General features: G+C 42.4%; 1 protein-coding gene across 2 annotated transcripts in view; it reads right to left on the bottom strand.

The window, feature by feature from the left end:
• FRAS1 (Fraser extracellular matrix complex subunit 1) overlaps positions 1–15,926 on the bottom strand; it is a 534,238-nt gene that overhangs the window by 41,873 nt on the left and 476,439 nt on the right. For both annotated transcript variants that reach the window (XM_070372561.1, XM_070372562.1), the window contains 5 exons: positions 10,753–10,958; positions 6,557–6,713; positions 3,823–4,023; positions 1,884–2,071; positions 234–509 (listed from right to left, as the gene is read on the bottom strand). In XM_070372561.1, the coding sequence (XP_070228662.1) occupies positions 234–509; positions 1,884–2,071; positions 3,823–4,023; positions 6,557–6,713; positions 10,753–10,958 (1,028 nt within the window). The remainder of the gene's footprint in view (positions 1–233; positions 510–1,883; positions 2,072–3,822; positions 4,024–6,556; positions 6,714–10,752; positions 10,959–15,926) is intronic.

Raw genomic sequence — 15,926 nt, 5'->3', positions numbered from 1 at the left:
ACATAGTTCAGAACAGGCAGAATCAAGATTTGTAACAGGTTGTTGGAGTACTAGCCTAGTCCTCTTTCTGCCACACCGTATTATCTTTTCTCATACGTAAGAACAAAAGGACAGTGTTGTACCCGCTTAATTGTTTAGTTTATACCAAATGGCATGCAGGGACCTTAAGGAATTTGATAGAACTGGAGTAACAAAGAGAAAGGCCAGGTCTCTCTCTCTGTAACCAGACCTACCATGTGGTTGACACTGGTGAATGGCGTGTTGTCGGTGATGGTCTCAAAGGGAGACCGGGCCCCGTTGCCATCAGTGGGGGCGGCCACTTCCCAGCTGAACTGCACAGACGTCTGGTTGATGCCAGCCTCAATGCAGCGCTCCTTCATGACAGCGTATTTGGGGAAATGGGGGTCACAGGGCGTGACGCAGATCAGCGGGTAGCCCGGGGAGGGGGATTTCTTGACTCCCTCCTTGGTAACCTCTTCCACATGGTCATAGTCAGCAAGTGTAACGACCTGCCAAGGAGCAACATAGCTTCAGGCCTGGGTGGGTATCGGGAGGGTCAGAAAACTAAAGCTCCCTTCCCCAGAGACCTACCTGATCACTTAACTCCTAGGGATTCTTTAAAATATAGCAGTGGTTTTAACAATGCTTAACTAGGCATTCCTAAAAGATCTTGGAAATCTTCAATAGTAGGGAAGATCCTCCTCCTCCCTGAGTTAAAAGCTTTAGTATCTTAATGGTCTCATTCCTAAATCAGATTCCTATGACTCAAGTGAAAAACACTCCACCCCCAACACACTGTAACCACAACTCTATCATAAATGGCAGATATTAGTTAAAAGTTGCATTAAACTGTTAATGGCAGGCAGTAGTGCATCTGGCAAAATACAAGTAAATAAAGGATATATGTGAAGGACAGGGAAGCCTGGCATGCTGCAGTCCATGGGGTTGCAAAGAGACCGACATGACTTAGTGACTGAACATACATATATATTTCTTCCATGGTCAAAGAGACCTATTTTGAAATGGTCTTTCTATTGTATGAGATTAGTCAGGGAAAGTTATAAGAGTTATTCGGACTGCTTCATTATCCTACGTTAAATTCCCCTTGGCAACTTCTGGGAGCTTCCCTGGTGGCTCAGACAGTAAAAAATCCACCTGCAATGCAGGAGACCCAGGTTCAATCTCTGGGTCAGGAAGATCCCCTGGAGAAGGGAATCCAGTATTCTTGTCTAGAGAATCCCATGAACAGAGGAACCTGGCGGGCTACAGTCCACAGAGTTGCAAAGAGTCGGACATGACTGAGGGACTAGCCACATGGCAACCTCTGTGAGTATTTCTCCTAACTGTGAAGTCGGTGCATTCATTCTGTTCATCCCCAAATTGGGAAACATGGTGGTACATCTCCATAGACACTTAATTCTATGCCCATGGCGAGTATGTAGGATAATAGATATGGGGGAATACTCCATTTTTACTCTTCTAGGTCTCACCAAAGAAACGAGATCAATGGTATTGTACTTTCTTTGTCAGACAAAGGTCTCAACATAGTTTGGTCTCACTCTTATGTGGAAACCAGGTTTCTCCTCTTTAGCACTACTGACTTTTGAGCCAGGCAACTCTTTGGTGTGGAGGAGGGGGACTGGCCTGTGTATTGTAGGATGTTCAGCAGCATCCCTGACTTCCATCCCCTAGATGCTAACAGCACCCAGTGTGACAGTCATGAAAACCACAGATGTCACCAGACATTACCAGATGACCCTGGAGGTGATGGGAGTGAGGGATTTGGGGAAGGGGACACGAGCAGTCCTGGCAGTCCTGCTTTTCTCAAGTTCTCATCTAACGCCTAGGACAGAAGCAACCATCCTTTGGGTCATGAGACTTACAATGGGCGGTGCTGGCAGGATGAGACTCCCAGCTGCCTCCTGGTCTAGAATCGTCACTGTAGCCGTGGTCACATCGCCAAGAACTGCTTCCACTGGGTCATCTGGGCCAAGGACTAGGGAGAACGATTCATGCCACTCCCGGTCTTCATTGGACAGGATCTCGACTTTAAAGAAGATGTGATCCACACCTTCGCCAAGGACAGAACAAAGAGTAAAGGTCCTCATCAGTGACCCTCTTAAGACGGTGCAGGTTGGCACTGCTGAGGCTTCATGTTGAAATATGCCCTTTCTTCTCGGAGGGCTTCTATCAATGCAGTGGCTGCTAATCACTTTAGCCCCATCTCCAGTGAGGGATCAGTTGTATAGGTGAAATTCCACCCATGGTGGAGGCTCAGTCCTACAGATTTACTATTCAACACATGAGAATTAATGGCCCCTGCCTGACACTAGCTGGTAGTAATAAAAATCTATGATCTAAAAAACACTCCACCCTGGTTATGCATTTTTTTGTTTTTTTTTTTGCTTAATTTTTCTTTCCCCTTTACAGTTAGGAACAAGTCCCTGTGTGGCAATGAGTGCTTACACACTAGACACCCTTCAAAGCTGTCTCCTGGGAAGCGACAGCTCAAAGGTTACCTACAGGGCCGTCTCTGCCAAGACGATAATGTAACAGTTTGCCAGCATGGAGTGGGGAGGGTTAGAGCTCAGAAACCCCCATGTTTTCTATAAAGTGATTCTATGAGGGTGCAGCTATCCCTGGCAGTGGTCAAGATGGCCTTCTTCCTCCTATAGACACCTGGGCTAGGTTACTTCTAGGACCTGCCTTTCCCCCAGATCCTTATGCAGAAGAGAAAAAAGCTAAGACACTTGGAAGAGAGGTCCTTGTGAGCATGTGGAGGAAGGGCACCTAACTTCCCTGTAAACACTAGCCAGACGAACAAGGGATGGAGCCAAAAGCCCTTTGAAGCTCCGTGGGGTGATGGAGACATACAGAGACACCCCTCCATCTCCAAGGGAGGCATTTCTTCCCTCCTCTTGCCATGCCATCTCTGAAGAGGGCTTCTACCACTTTTGCCCACTTCTGGCTACATCACAAACAGTGCCAGGCTGTACACCAGCCTTTTCACCTTATATTGCTCCAGAAAGTTTTTGGGAAAAGTCTAGAGTAAAAGTCAGTCCTTTTTTTGTCTCATTCCTTCCATTAAGGAAATACATCAAACAATTAAACAGCTGGTTGTGAGAATCTCATCTTTCTCTCTTCCATGACTCATCTTCATAGCATCGCCTAATAGATGTCAAGCCATTTGAACATGGAGATTGTGCCTTCTGGGTTGAGTAAGCCCTGAAGGGCCCAGCACAATGGTGTGTACTGATGTTTGCTGAATGATGGCATCACATATATTTTTAAAAACTCAGGTGCTCCCATTGCTCAACCAAATTATAGGCTAACAACAACAACAACAAATCCTTTTGAATGATCCAAAATGCCTAGGATGCTCCGAAGTAAGGCACTTCTTTTTTTTTTTTCTTATCCTATGCCACTTTTACTAATTAAAAAATTTAAAGATTCCTACAACCTCAAATGTGTGCTTACTAAGTACTTCATGCTATTGGAAATGTATATATTTTTTAATTTTCTGCTTATTTTTTCCTTCGAATATAAGATATTAGCCTCTCTCTTAAGTAATACCTATGGGGCTTCCCTGGTGACTCAGACAGTAAGAATCTGTCTGCAATGCAGGAGACTCAGGTTTGATACCTGGATCAGGAAGATCCTCTGGAGAAGGAAATGGCTACCCACTCTAGTATTCTTGCCTCGGAAATTCTATGGACAGAGGAGCCTGGCGGGCTATAGTCTATGGGGTCGCAAAGAGTCAGACACAACTAATCGATTAACACTTTAAGGAAGACCTACTAATTGGGATTGGCATTCAATTACCAGGACTGAACTTCAAGACTCGGCTCTTTGGGTAATAATCCACACCAGACTGGGCTGACCCATCCCGTGTGCTACAGCGAATCTTGGATGTTCTGTTCTGATCCCCTCTGCGGATCACCTTGACATTCAGAACGGCCGTGGCATCTGGCCCTGAGGGTTCCCGGACTTGGTATGCAGCTTCTTCAAACTCAATGGTAGGGGCTAAGGAAACAAGGTTAGGAAAACAAGAGCAAGTTGGAAAAGTGAAAAAGAATTCCAACTCCCATGAAAACACTTTATAACAACAAGAGGGAATTTTTCACACTAGTTAACAATACAAAAGGCAAAATAGCTTGCAGTCATAAAAATCAATCTGTATTTACCCCTAAGCAATACTTTGGAAAAAGGAATTCATCTGTGATTCTGCAGGAGCTGTTTCTCACATATTTCTTATTAAAAAGAGTACAGTGGAGGAAACATTTTTAAGCACTTTGAAATGCATGTTATCCAAGTTTCCATCTAGGCCTTATAGCTCATAGCATGTTTTTAAATCTGCACAATTTATCAAGGGACTGAGACAGAGTAAGCCCTTGATAAATATCTATTGACTGATTGTATGAACCAACTCTTTTTCATTTATGAGATATGAATTTCATTTATATACTGCTTACATTTACCAAATCTATCTCTCATCTCCATCTTCTGGGTCCTCCTTCCTACTGCTTTCACTTTCCCCCACCCTTAGCTGTATCTATAAATACCACAGGTTAGTTAAGAATGAGTAGTTTTACCAATTTATGGTTGCCAGGTGGAAAGGATGGGGAGAAGGGGTAGTTAGGGAGTTTGGGATTGACATGTACACACTGCTATATTTAACAAGGGTAACCAACAAGCTAACCTACAGTATAGCACAGGGGACTCTGCTCAATGTTATATGGCAGGCTGGATGGGAGGGGGGTTTGGAGGAGAATGGATACATGTATATGTATGGCTGAGTCCCTTCGCTGTTCACTGGAAACTGTCACGACATTGTTAATTGGCTATACTCCAACACAAAATAAAAAGTTAAAAAAAAAAAAAAAGAGTGAGTAGTTTTAGTGGTGGCTACAACAATAATTGAGAAACATAGGATTTCCGAACACAATCTGATTTGAAGTACTACCCTCATTGCTGTGAAATGAATAACTTTTTTTTTTTAAAGTTCGAACCATGCCTTCCTTTGTATTATATTCTCATGGGGAAGGGCAATGAGGTAGTGGTGGAAACAGTGAGATAAGAAGAGAGAAGAATTGGGAGCAATTACAAACCTTATACCCTCTAAAAACATATCATAGACTTTTCCAGAAATGTCTGGTGTCTCTATGTTCACTTCCCTCTTCTCTCTCAGAAAATCCATTCTTCCTAATTGTCAAAGACACGTCTCATTTGAGACTTCATAGTTTTACTGTGTACGCTCTCTGAGACTGAGGTGTGTCGCTGTAACAGTGTGAACCGGTGACTTCTCTGAGCCTAAGTACTGGGCTAAATACAATCTAAGTACTGCGTGAACAGGAGGGGTTCACCTCAGATCTGAACCTGTCTCCTTTGGTAAACGGCTAATTCAACTTCAAGGCTGGCTTTTAAATTTTTTCCCCCCAATTCAAGTTAGTCTCTATTTTATATTAAAAACCCTGAGTCTCACTGACTCTTGTGTAGATTCTAGAATCTGATACAATAAGGTTTTACATGCAGTTTTATTCCTCACAGTTGTGTAACTAAGAGCATAAATAAGATAACTTTGCTGGGGTTCAATTTCTTTACCTATAATATAGGATAATAACACCTACCTCAAAAGCTTACTGTCAGGATTAAATAAAGTTTTTTTTTAAAATAATATGCTTATAACAGTTCTTGGTATATAATCAGTATTCAATAAAAAAGCTATTACTAGTTGTAGTATTGTTGTCCATTCATTAAAATATCTATTTTAATAAAACAGCTATGTCCCTATTTAAAACAGATTTTGTTTTCTTTGGTGCCTGGGTCATTCTTTGCTAGCACTTGACTAAAGAATTTAAGTATTTTTAGGTTAGTAGGCCAAATCAATTAGAGAGAATAAAACTGAGAAATTAGACTTTTCCAGGAAGGTGGCAGTGTTTTAAATCAGTTCATTGGATTCAACTGACTCTGATTGTATTTCCAGCCCTGCTCCTGAATTGCCGGGACTTAAACAATTTTTATTCTGTGTCTGTCTTAGTGTTTCTGTCCTAGCTCTTAACCACACTCATTCCTTATGTCTTGGTGATGTGCTAGGGAACAATGTGATTAAAAATACTAGAGCTCTGCGACTTCCCTGACGGTCCAGCGGTTAAGGCTCCTTGCTTCCAACGCAGAGGCTGTGGTTTCGATTCCTGGTCAGGGAACTAGTAGTCTACATGTCACACAGCAGGAACAAAAAAGCCCAAATAAACATCCAGTTAAAACTGTATGTTTAAAAATTTTCAATTTAAATTAAAAAAAAAATTATAGTAAAAAAAATCGGAGCTCTGTGGAAGGGATCCCTTGCTGCATTTTTTTTTTTTTAATTGGAGTATAATTGTTTCCTATAAATATTCCAAGACTATTTTTTTTATGAATACTCCAACTGTTACCATTAGACATTTTTACAGTGCTTTTATTTTTCAAAACACCTATAATTACATTAAAACATTACTATGAAACATCAGTTCAAGTCCCAATCAACCTAAGAGAAACTAAAGGCAATTTCTTCTGTTACCATCTTCATCATTAGATATGGTGATGGTGGCCATGTGATTCTTTCCAACTCTGGCTCCACTCCAGTGGTTCCCAAGAGGACGGCCAAGGTAGACCCTGAACTGTTCCTCAGGCTCAAACATGGAGTCATCGTGTATATAGACAGTACAGTTCTTCATCTAGAGCCAAGGGCACAAGAGAGATTAAAACTTGCAGTGAGGTATCAATCATTTGCTCACCTTTCCCTGGAAAGTAATTTTTCTTCTTTGCAGCATCAAAGAGCCAACACAAATTCAAAAGAGCCAACACAAATTCAAAAGATTTCCAACCATTTATAAAATAGAATATTTAAGTCTTAACAGTCATACCTAGATGGACCTACCTATATGTGGAGCTTTGTATTCAATATTCCAAACCATTTTGAATTATTGGTCATAAGTTATGAAAAACTAGAGCAATAAAATGAATCACTAAAAAGCATTTGGAGAACATTTGTGTGCTTCCTCACATTTTGCCTGGACTCATCTACACCCTTGTACATGTTATGATAGGTAGATTTCTGATGGTAAGGGTTTAACATATGGATTAGAAATCCTGGAGAGGTGAATAATGTTCTTCTTCCTTCGCGAAAATTGAGGAGTCTTATAAGGAAGTCAGAAAAGCTTCCTGTTAGGCTAAAGTCACCTTTAAAAGCTGCAGAACTCTATAAAGAGCTGCCAAATGGTGTCTCACTTGAAAACTGCTGAGAACTGAATGTCAGAGAACACAATCTAAATCCCTGTTGGATGGAAAGAAATCAAGTGTTTCCCAAACTGAATATTCTCTTCTGAGGACTGTCTTCTTGGGGAAATGTAAAATAAGGTCACAACAACAGAGCAGCCTTGATAGCATAGTCATGATATGAAGTGTGATTATTTTTAGTTGGCTGATCTTAAACTCACTATAGTACCATATTGCATAGGATATGTGGATATGGAGCTTTTACTGTCACACCCCCTGAGTCATACTAGATGGAGGGAGACTATTTCTGTGAACATTTACCTGTGGTTTGCTAACCTGGTTTTAAGTTCCTGAAGCATGCTTTTATTATCCCTCTCACATTTTTCTTACAGCAAGAATTTCTTTATGGAAAGCATGAATTTAATAATGACTCTTCAGTATATCTTAAAAATAAAAGACATTCTCCCTGTGTCATACAGCAACATTCCATTAGCTATATATTTTACATATGGTAATAAATATGTTTCAATGCTATTCTCTCAATTCATCCCACCCTTTCCCCCTGGAGGGTGCAGGATGGGGGATATAATATATACTTATGATTGATTCACATTGTTCTATGGCAGAAACCACTGTAAAAAATTATTCTGCAATTAAAAATAAATTTTAAAAAAGGACATTCTTGTAAATGACAAGTTCCAAAGACATTGCTCAGCATGACGAAGGAGATGAAGATTCCAAAATGTGCTTATGAATAGGCTGCCATGTGGGTAACATCTAGACTACTAAGCTGTATTTTCTTTATGATTTTACTAAATTACAAACTGCCTCTTGGATAGGCAGAGAATCCTCTTTTGAATTTAAAACAAATACAGACATGCAGACTCAAAGCTGAAGATCATATTTACAGTACTTATGTGTGTGTGTGTTTTAATATGTGTTTCAACCTGCCACCAGTAAAATTCCCATAAAATACAAAACTAAGACAGGGGTTTTATGAGTCATGCATGCGTAAAAGACTTGAGAGTCTCAGAGAAGGAAACTATTACTTTCTTTTGGTGGTAAAGAATGGAGGAAGAATCGGGTGACCTGGGATGGGTAAAGTCTTCCGCTAAACTTCAAAAGAACTAATCATAAGGCAAAACCTTCATATGCTTGTAGTCCATGGGGTCACAAAGAGTCGGACACAACTGAGCAACAGAATTGAAGTGATACAATTGAAGTGATATAATCAATCATATGCTTGATTATATCAAAATGAAGATTTCTGTTCGACTAAGAACACCAAGGTCAATGGTAGTAGATGAGAGACAGAAAAGGAAACTACGCTTATAGGAGCTAAAATGTCTAAAGTTGGCAAGGATTAATATTACTATTCAGAATTATTAACATTAAGAATATTTAGAGTATTCTCAAGGCAAGAATACTGGAGTGGGTTGCCATCTCCTTCTCCAGGGGATCTTCCCGAACCAGGGATTGAAACCCGGTCTCCCATATTGGAGGCAGACGCTTTAACCTCTGAGCCATGAGGGAAACCCAAGAGTACACAAGAAACTACTGCAAATCAGTAAGAAAAAGATAGCAACACAATAAAATAAGTAACAAAGGTTAAAAATAATAGATTCTTGTAAGAGGAAACTCAATGAACTAACAAGCATGTGCTTTGCTTAGTCGCTCAGTTGTGTCTGACTCTTTGCAACCCGTAGCCTGCCAGGCTCCTCTGTCCATGGGGATTCTCCAGGCAAGAATACTGGAGTGGGTTGCCATGCCCTCCTCCAAGGGATCTTCCCAACCCAGGGATCGAATCCAGGTCTCCCACATTGCAGGTGGATTCTTTGCCATCTGAGCAAAGCATAGAAATAATTGGAGAAAGGCAAATTGAAATGAGATATAACATTATACATATCAGATTAGTAAAAATCAGTAACTGGAAAAGTATAGAAGAGGATGTAGGGTTTTAGCAACCTTCATGTCCCATTAGTGACATTTTGGAAAGTATCCTAATACTATTTTTTTTTTTTAATTAAGCACATTCATGCCCTGGGGTCCAGCAATTTTGCTGCTGAGGAAGTGGACAGGTAGGAAGATTTGCCTGGTGGTACTGTTAGTAATGGCAGAGTGTTAGGAGGTGACTGGGAACTGAAATGGAGGAGCTTCACTGTCTGTTGCTGAGAGTGAATGAGTAAAAGGTAGTAAATGCACATCATGAAATACTAGGCAACAGTTTGAAGCAACAGATTAGATATACACATAAATGACATGCACAGATACCCAAAACATATTGCTGAGAAAACACAGAAAACGTGTGAAAAAATATAACACAGTAGCAGTTTTATAAATTAAAAATTATATATATAAAGAACGAGGCCTTTGCAAAGAACAAATACAAAATAAGAGACACACATTAACAGACAATGGATTGACGACCTCAGACGGGGAAGGACTGTGACTGTCTGCAGAATAGGGGTAAAATGAAATGAATCAATCAACAAAATGAGAAAAGGCCTTGAAATGACCAATGGGAACTCCATACTTTGAACCAAGGGCTGCGGCCTTGCAATCAGGGCCACAACTGACTTAGTCATCTGAAACTGAGATCCAAAAAATGGGGAAATACAACTCCCATTCAGTATGTGCTTTGGATATACACTGAGGCTGCAGGCTTGATTCTGATGTGTGTGTGTGCTCAGTCATGTCTGACTCTTTGTCACCCTATAGACTACAGCCCCCCACATTCCACTGTCCATGGGACTCTTTCCCAGCAAGAATACTGGAGTGGGTTGCCATTTCCTCCTCCAGGAGATCTTTCCAACTTAGGGATCAAACCTGCGTCTCCCGAGTTTCCTGCATTGCAAGTGGATTCTTTACTCTGAGCCACTAGGGAAGCCCTATTTGATTCTGATGCAGCCATATTTAGTGACTGGAATTTCTCAGGAGTTTCCTCGTCTGTATGCATCATTTTGCATTATATTACCAAGAAAATACTTCCCGAACCTGAATCTGCTCAACTCTACCTGTGCAATCCTGTACTGCGGGCCCTATACCAGAATGTGTATTGGCCTGCAACTGGGACCCAGGTATTAGAAAACTGTCTCCTCTAGACAACATTTGTGGACTGCATTCCTCTTCAATGTGGTTTCAGATTAAGAGAAGTCCCTAGGCATCTGATTCTGCTAAATTCCAAAAAGATTCTACACCATCTAAACTTCCCAGCTCAACCAATGACATAGGTAGCTGGTGCTAAGTGGGCAACAGAGAAGACAGCTACATAGAAGACATGATACCGTTGAAAGTATTGCATTGGCCAAAAAATCTGTTCAGGTTTTCCCGTAAGATGTAATGGAAAATTCAGAACGAACTTTTTGGCCAACCCAATATGAACAATTAATTAGAACATCTTAGGATGTTCAGAGTTTGTCTGAATTACTTCACTATGGACAAATAAAGGCATCAAGGAAGGAGAGAAACCCATCTTTCAGCCACCACGAATCCACTTACTTTCTCCCCTTTGAGAAACGTAATCCGTGAAGAGTCTGCATTTCTTCTCTCCTCAAAGTCCTCCATGACCTGAGCTGAAAGGCCCTGAGTATAGCACCTCACCGATGACTCATAGCTCAGGTCTCCACTCCGAATGATGGGCACATGCAGGACGCCCTCCTTCTCCTTCACCAGGAGCAAATCCTTGGCAAACTGCATGCTGGGCACTGGGTGAGAGAAGGAAAGATGGAGGCACTGTTAGCGGGACACCGAGGGAGGTGGCGGTAGCCCTCGTGGGCCCTCAGCAACCTGGCAGGAAGGCGCCACTGAGGACCACCAGAGGCTGATAAATCACAGGCAATCAGCAGATTTCAAGGCCTGCCTACTGCTCTCAGGACCAGGAAACCGCTTCCACCATGAGTGAATGAAAGTGAAGTGACAGTGTTGGTTGCTCAGTCGTGTCCCACTCTGCGACCCCATGGACTATAGCCCACCAGGCTCCTCTGTCCATGGGGTTTTCTAGACAAGAATACTGGAGTGGATAGACAGTCCCTTCTCCAGGGGATCTTCCCAACCCAGGGATCGAACCCCAGTCTCCTGCATTGCAGGCAGATTCTTTACTTTCTGAGCCACCAGGGAAGCTAGCTGCACTGTGAGTGTAGTTCCAACAAAATAGAACAAATCAAGTTTGCTCAGCTTCAGGGAACAGTCACCATCTCAAATGCAGATAGGTGATGCAAATGAAGATATGCGCCAGGTGGAAGAAAAATGTTGAGACCTGAGAACCCAAAAAAGTTCATGTTCCTTCTAAGGCTACAAAGAAAACAGCAGTGTAAACCTGATGATAAATGACCACTCACATGGGTGCCAGGCCAGAAAGACCATAGAGAACAGGGACAATTGGAAAGAACAGGTTGTGTTTAAAGAGGGCTGCCCCTTAGCTTCATTCTTTTGCTGGCAGGTCTCCCTATTTTCAAACAAAGCCAAAGATCTGCATTTTTAGGTCATAGCTCCTAAATTTCAAAATAGCAAGCATTTAAAATGGTAAAAAAAAAATTCCATTCAGGCCAAAACTATTGCAGCCGAACAAAACACACCTACAAGCTGCATTTAGCCAGTGGCTGGTGCAGTGGTAAAGAATCCACCTGCCAATGCAGGGGCCAAGGGTTCCATCCCCGAGTCAGGACAATCCCCTGGAGAAGGAAATGGCAACCCATGTCAGTATTCCTGCCTGGGAAATCCCATGGATAGAGGAGCCTGGTAGGCTACAGTCCATGTCCCACAGTCGGATACACCCAACAGTTGGACATGTCCCACAGACAGTCAGACATGTCCGACAGTCTGACATGACTAAGCAAGCTGGCAGTCTCTCTCTGCAGGAAAAGTTATTTAGATTCTGAACCTTGCTTCTTCCTTTTTTTAAATATGTAAATTGGAAATGTTAATATCTAACTTGTAAAATTATTGGGAGGATTGAACTGAATGAGATTAGTGCTCAATACAGCAAAAAGAGGGCACTCTAATGTGGTTATTGCTGTTCAGTCACTAAGGTGTGTACAACTCTTTGTGACCCCCATGGACTGCAGCACACTAGGCTTCCTTGTTCTTCACTACCTCCCTGAGTTTGCTCAAACTCATGTTGAGTTGGTGATGCCATCCAACCATCTCATCCTCTGCCGTCCCATTCTCCTCCTGCCCTCAATCTTTCCCAGCATTAGAATCTCTTCTGATGAGTTGGCTCTTTGCATCAAGTGACCAAAGTATTGGAGCATCAGTCAACATCAATGAATATTCAGGGTTGATTTCCCTTAGGATTGACTGGTTTAATCTCTTGCTGTCTAAGGGACTTCCAAATCTTCTCCAGCATCAAAATTTGAAGCAAATGTTGGCAGGAATTACCATATCATGGTGTGTATTGCTTCCCATCTCCAGGCTTCTGAACACATTGGATCAGTTTTTCCTCCTTGCTTTCTACAAGGCCTTAGGTAACATTCTGCATTAAAGCGTGTCTCCTTCTGAGACCAACATTTTGCTGAGTGACAGTTATTATTTTCTTTATGAAAAATACAAAGAGGTAGTCATCTGTCCAGTCATATGTCAAATCGTCTTTGGAGCTACAGAAAGATGACCTTAAAGCTAAAACATGTATTTCCTGGCTGCCTCCAACATGCCTTGCCCAAACTGAAAGGAACGAACAGAAGGAGTGAGCACAAAGCTGTGTGCAAGACAACATATAGAAAGCTCTCTGCCTCCAACCTGTCCACGGCTCAGAACTGTCGGCATTGGCAAATATAAAACAAATCTATTATCTGAGCTAAGCCTATTACCATTTATCACTAAAGAAAAACCCAGAAGATATCTCTAAAAAGATGAGTGACTTCGGTATGAGGTCCTACACATTACCCATCTGGGACTCTTTCCATCGAGAACAACTGTCTGTGCTTCTAAGAAAGGGGTGGGAATGACATGACCTTGCACATGACGACAAGAAGGGAGCTTGTTGTCAGGCAAAAAGCGACACAAGCAAGAAAACTTTTCTGCTCATGGCAGATTTTATCTAATGCTGTAGATTGATTTTTTTTGCTGGCTTGACAGGCATCAGGGTGGAGGTGAATTAAAAGCTTAAGTGGTAATATTTGGGCTATGTCATGTATTAATCAACTCCAGATTTCTCTTGAGATGTAAAAGACTTCTTTCCCTTTTCCCTCTAACACATAGGCCCATGCCTATGGCTTCCCTGGTGGCTCAGAGGGTAAAGCATCTGCCTGCAATGCAGGAAATCTAGGTTCGATCCCTGGGTCGAGATGATCCTCTGGAGAAGGAAATGGCAACCCATTCCAGTCCTCTTGCCTGGAAAATCCCATGGACAGAGGAGCCTGGTAGGCTACAGTCCACAGGGTCACAAAGAGTCAGACACGACTGAGAGACTTCACTTTCATTTCACTTTTCTTTCCCATGCCTATCTGCTAAAAAAAAAAAAAAAAAAAGGAGAAAAAGAAAAGAAAGAAGTGGGTGAACACTTCTCATAACTGTTTTCTGGGAAGTCTCTGCTTTTAAGGAGCCCTCAGTTCAGTGGGAGACTGAGCAGAGACAAAGGAAAGGCAATCTGGATTGGGGACAAATTTATGCGTGGAGGTTAAGATGTACAAAGGCCCAACCCAGGTCAGGCATTGTGTTAAGGGCTTCCATACACGTCATTTCTTATCCTCTTGGCAAACCCTACAAGGCAGCGATCTCCAACCATTTTGACACCAGGGACTGGCTTCACAGAAGACAACTTTTCCACGGACAGGAGTTGGGAGCAGGGGGCGGGTTTGGGATGATTCTCATAAGAAGCACACAACCTAGATCCCTCGCATGCACAGTTCACAGTAGGGTTCACCCTCCTACGACAATCGAATGCCACTGTTGATCTGACAGGAGGCGGAGCTCAGGTGGTAATGAGACCAAAGCGGAAAGTGAAAGAAAGTGAAGTTGCTCAGTTGTATCCGACTCTTTGCGACCCCATGGACTGTAGCCTACCAGGCTCCTCCATCCATGGGATTTTCCAGGCAAGAGTACTGGAGTGGGTTGCCATTTCCTTCTCCTGGAGATCTTCCTGACCTAGGGATTGAACCGAGGTCTCCCGCATTGTAGGCAGATGCTTTACGGTCTGAGCCACCAGGGAAGTCCAAAGGGGAGTGGCTGCAAATACAGATGAAGCTTAGTTCCCCAGCCTGCCACACACCTCCTGCTGTGCGCCCCGGGTCCTAACAGGCCATGGATAAAGTACAGGTCCATGGCCTGGTGACTGGGGACCCCACTACAGTCCTCAGAGGAAGTAGGGGTGCCAGCCCTGAGGGTCAGTTCTGTCTGACTGCAGAACCATTTCTATTTCACTAGAATAGGATGTGTGAATGGGAGAAGGAAGGCTCACAGAAGGCTCCTGGAAGACTCACGGGCTCACAGTGGGAATCATGCACTATCACCAACACATCTCTGAGAACATCAATTTGCAGTTATCCTCACATTTGTGTAAGTCTGATGTCCTGAAATAGATTGCAAGACTCTACTCTCTACTCCTCTGTAATCCCTAGTGTTAAGCACCAGTTTTAGGCATGGAAAATATCACCTGCTAATCTTCTTAGTAACTGACAAAGTGAGTGCAAACACAACCCGCCTGGAATGCGGTGGACTCTGTATGGGTGATGGTTAAGTCTGTGATTGAGGAAAACTCCTGCCTCTGATTTGAGTTAATGGTGAGACACAACTGCACATACAAGATTGCCATGCGGTAGCAGCTACAAGGCCTTTCTTGCCTTGCTCAGCATCTTCAGGGCAACACCAAGTCTAATTCTAGGTATCAGAGCAGAAGAGAAAGGTGAAAACAGAAAATATTCTGAGATGAGCCACTTAGATGATTTAACGGCCATTTCAGCCCAGTGGAGAAAGACAAAAGGAGCTAAGATCACTTTGGGAGGCTGAAAGCTGACTTTGTAAGGATTTTTTTTTTTTTTTGGACCATGGAGGTAGCATGTGGGATCCCCTACCAGGGGATCTTACTTCTCCTACCAGGAATCAAACTTACACCCTCTGCTGTGGAAGCATAGGGTTAAACCACTCAGGGAAGTAGGATGCCGGAACTGTTCAACATCTTGGATTGTTGTGGTGGGTGAACTTTGATTTATGTAAGTTAGACCTCAATAAACATAAGTCTAAAATAAGATACTATTTTGGATATATGAAAACATATAACAAAAAACTGCTTCAAATAGTTGTCTTCAGGGAGGGGAGATGGAAGTCTGGGAGACAGGGATAGAAGGAAGACAATTTTCATAGTATGATTTTTGCTGTTTACTTTTTCTTAGTTATGTGTGCTCAGTTGATCAGTCATGTTCTACTCTTTGTGACCCCAAGGACTGTAAACTGCTAGATTCTTCTGTCCATTGGGATTCTTCCATGGGATTCTCCAGGCAAGAATACTGGAGTGGGTTGCCATTTCCTTCTCCAGGAGATCTTCCTGACCCAGGGATCAAACCTATGTCTCCTACATTGGCAGATGGATTCTTTACCACTGAGCCACCTAGGAAGCCTTTTTTAAAACTATATAAGTGAATAAATTATTTAAAAACAAAGACATTAATGATAACCCTGCTGGGTTTCCTGTTCCTTCTTTGATGACTCTGTGTAGTCACTGAAGAATGTCATCATGGGTT

Source organism: Bos mutus, chromosome 6 (assembly GCF_027580195.1).
Source record: "Bos mutus isolate GX-2022 chromosome 6, NWIPB_WYAK_1.1, whole genome shotgun sequence".
NCBI classification, from domain to species: domain Eukaryota; kingdom Metazoa; phylum Chordata; class Mammalia; order Artiodactyla; family Bovidae; genus Bos; species Bos mutus.
The sequence above is the reverse complement of the archived record's forward strand: the minus strand, read 5'-3'. Positions and strand labels throughout refer to the sequence as shown.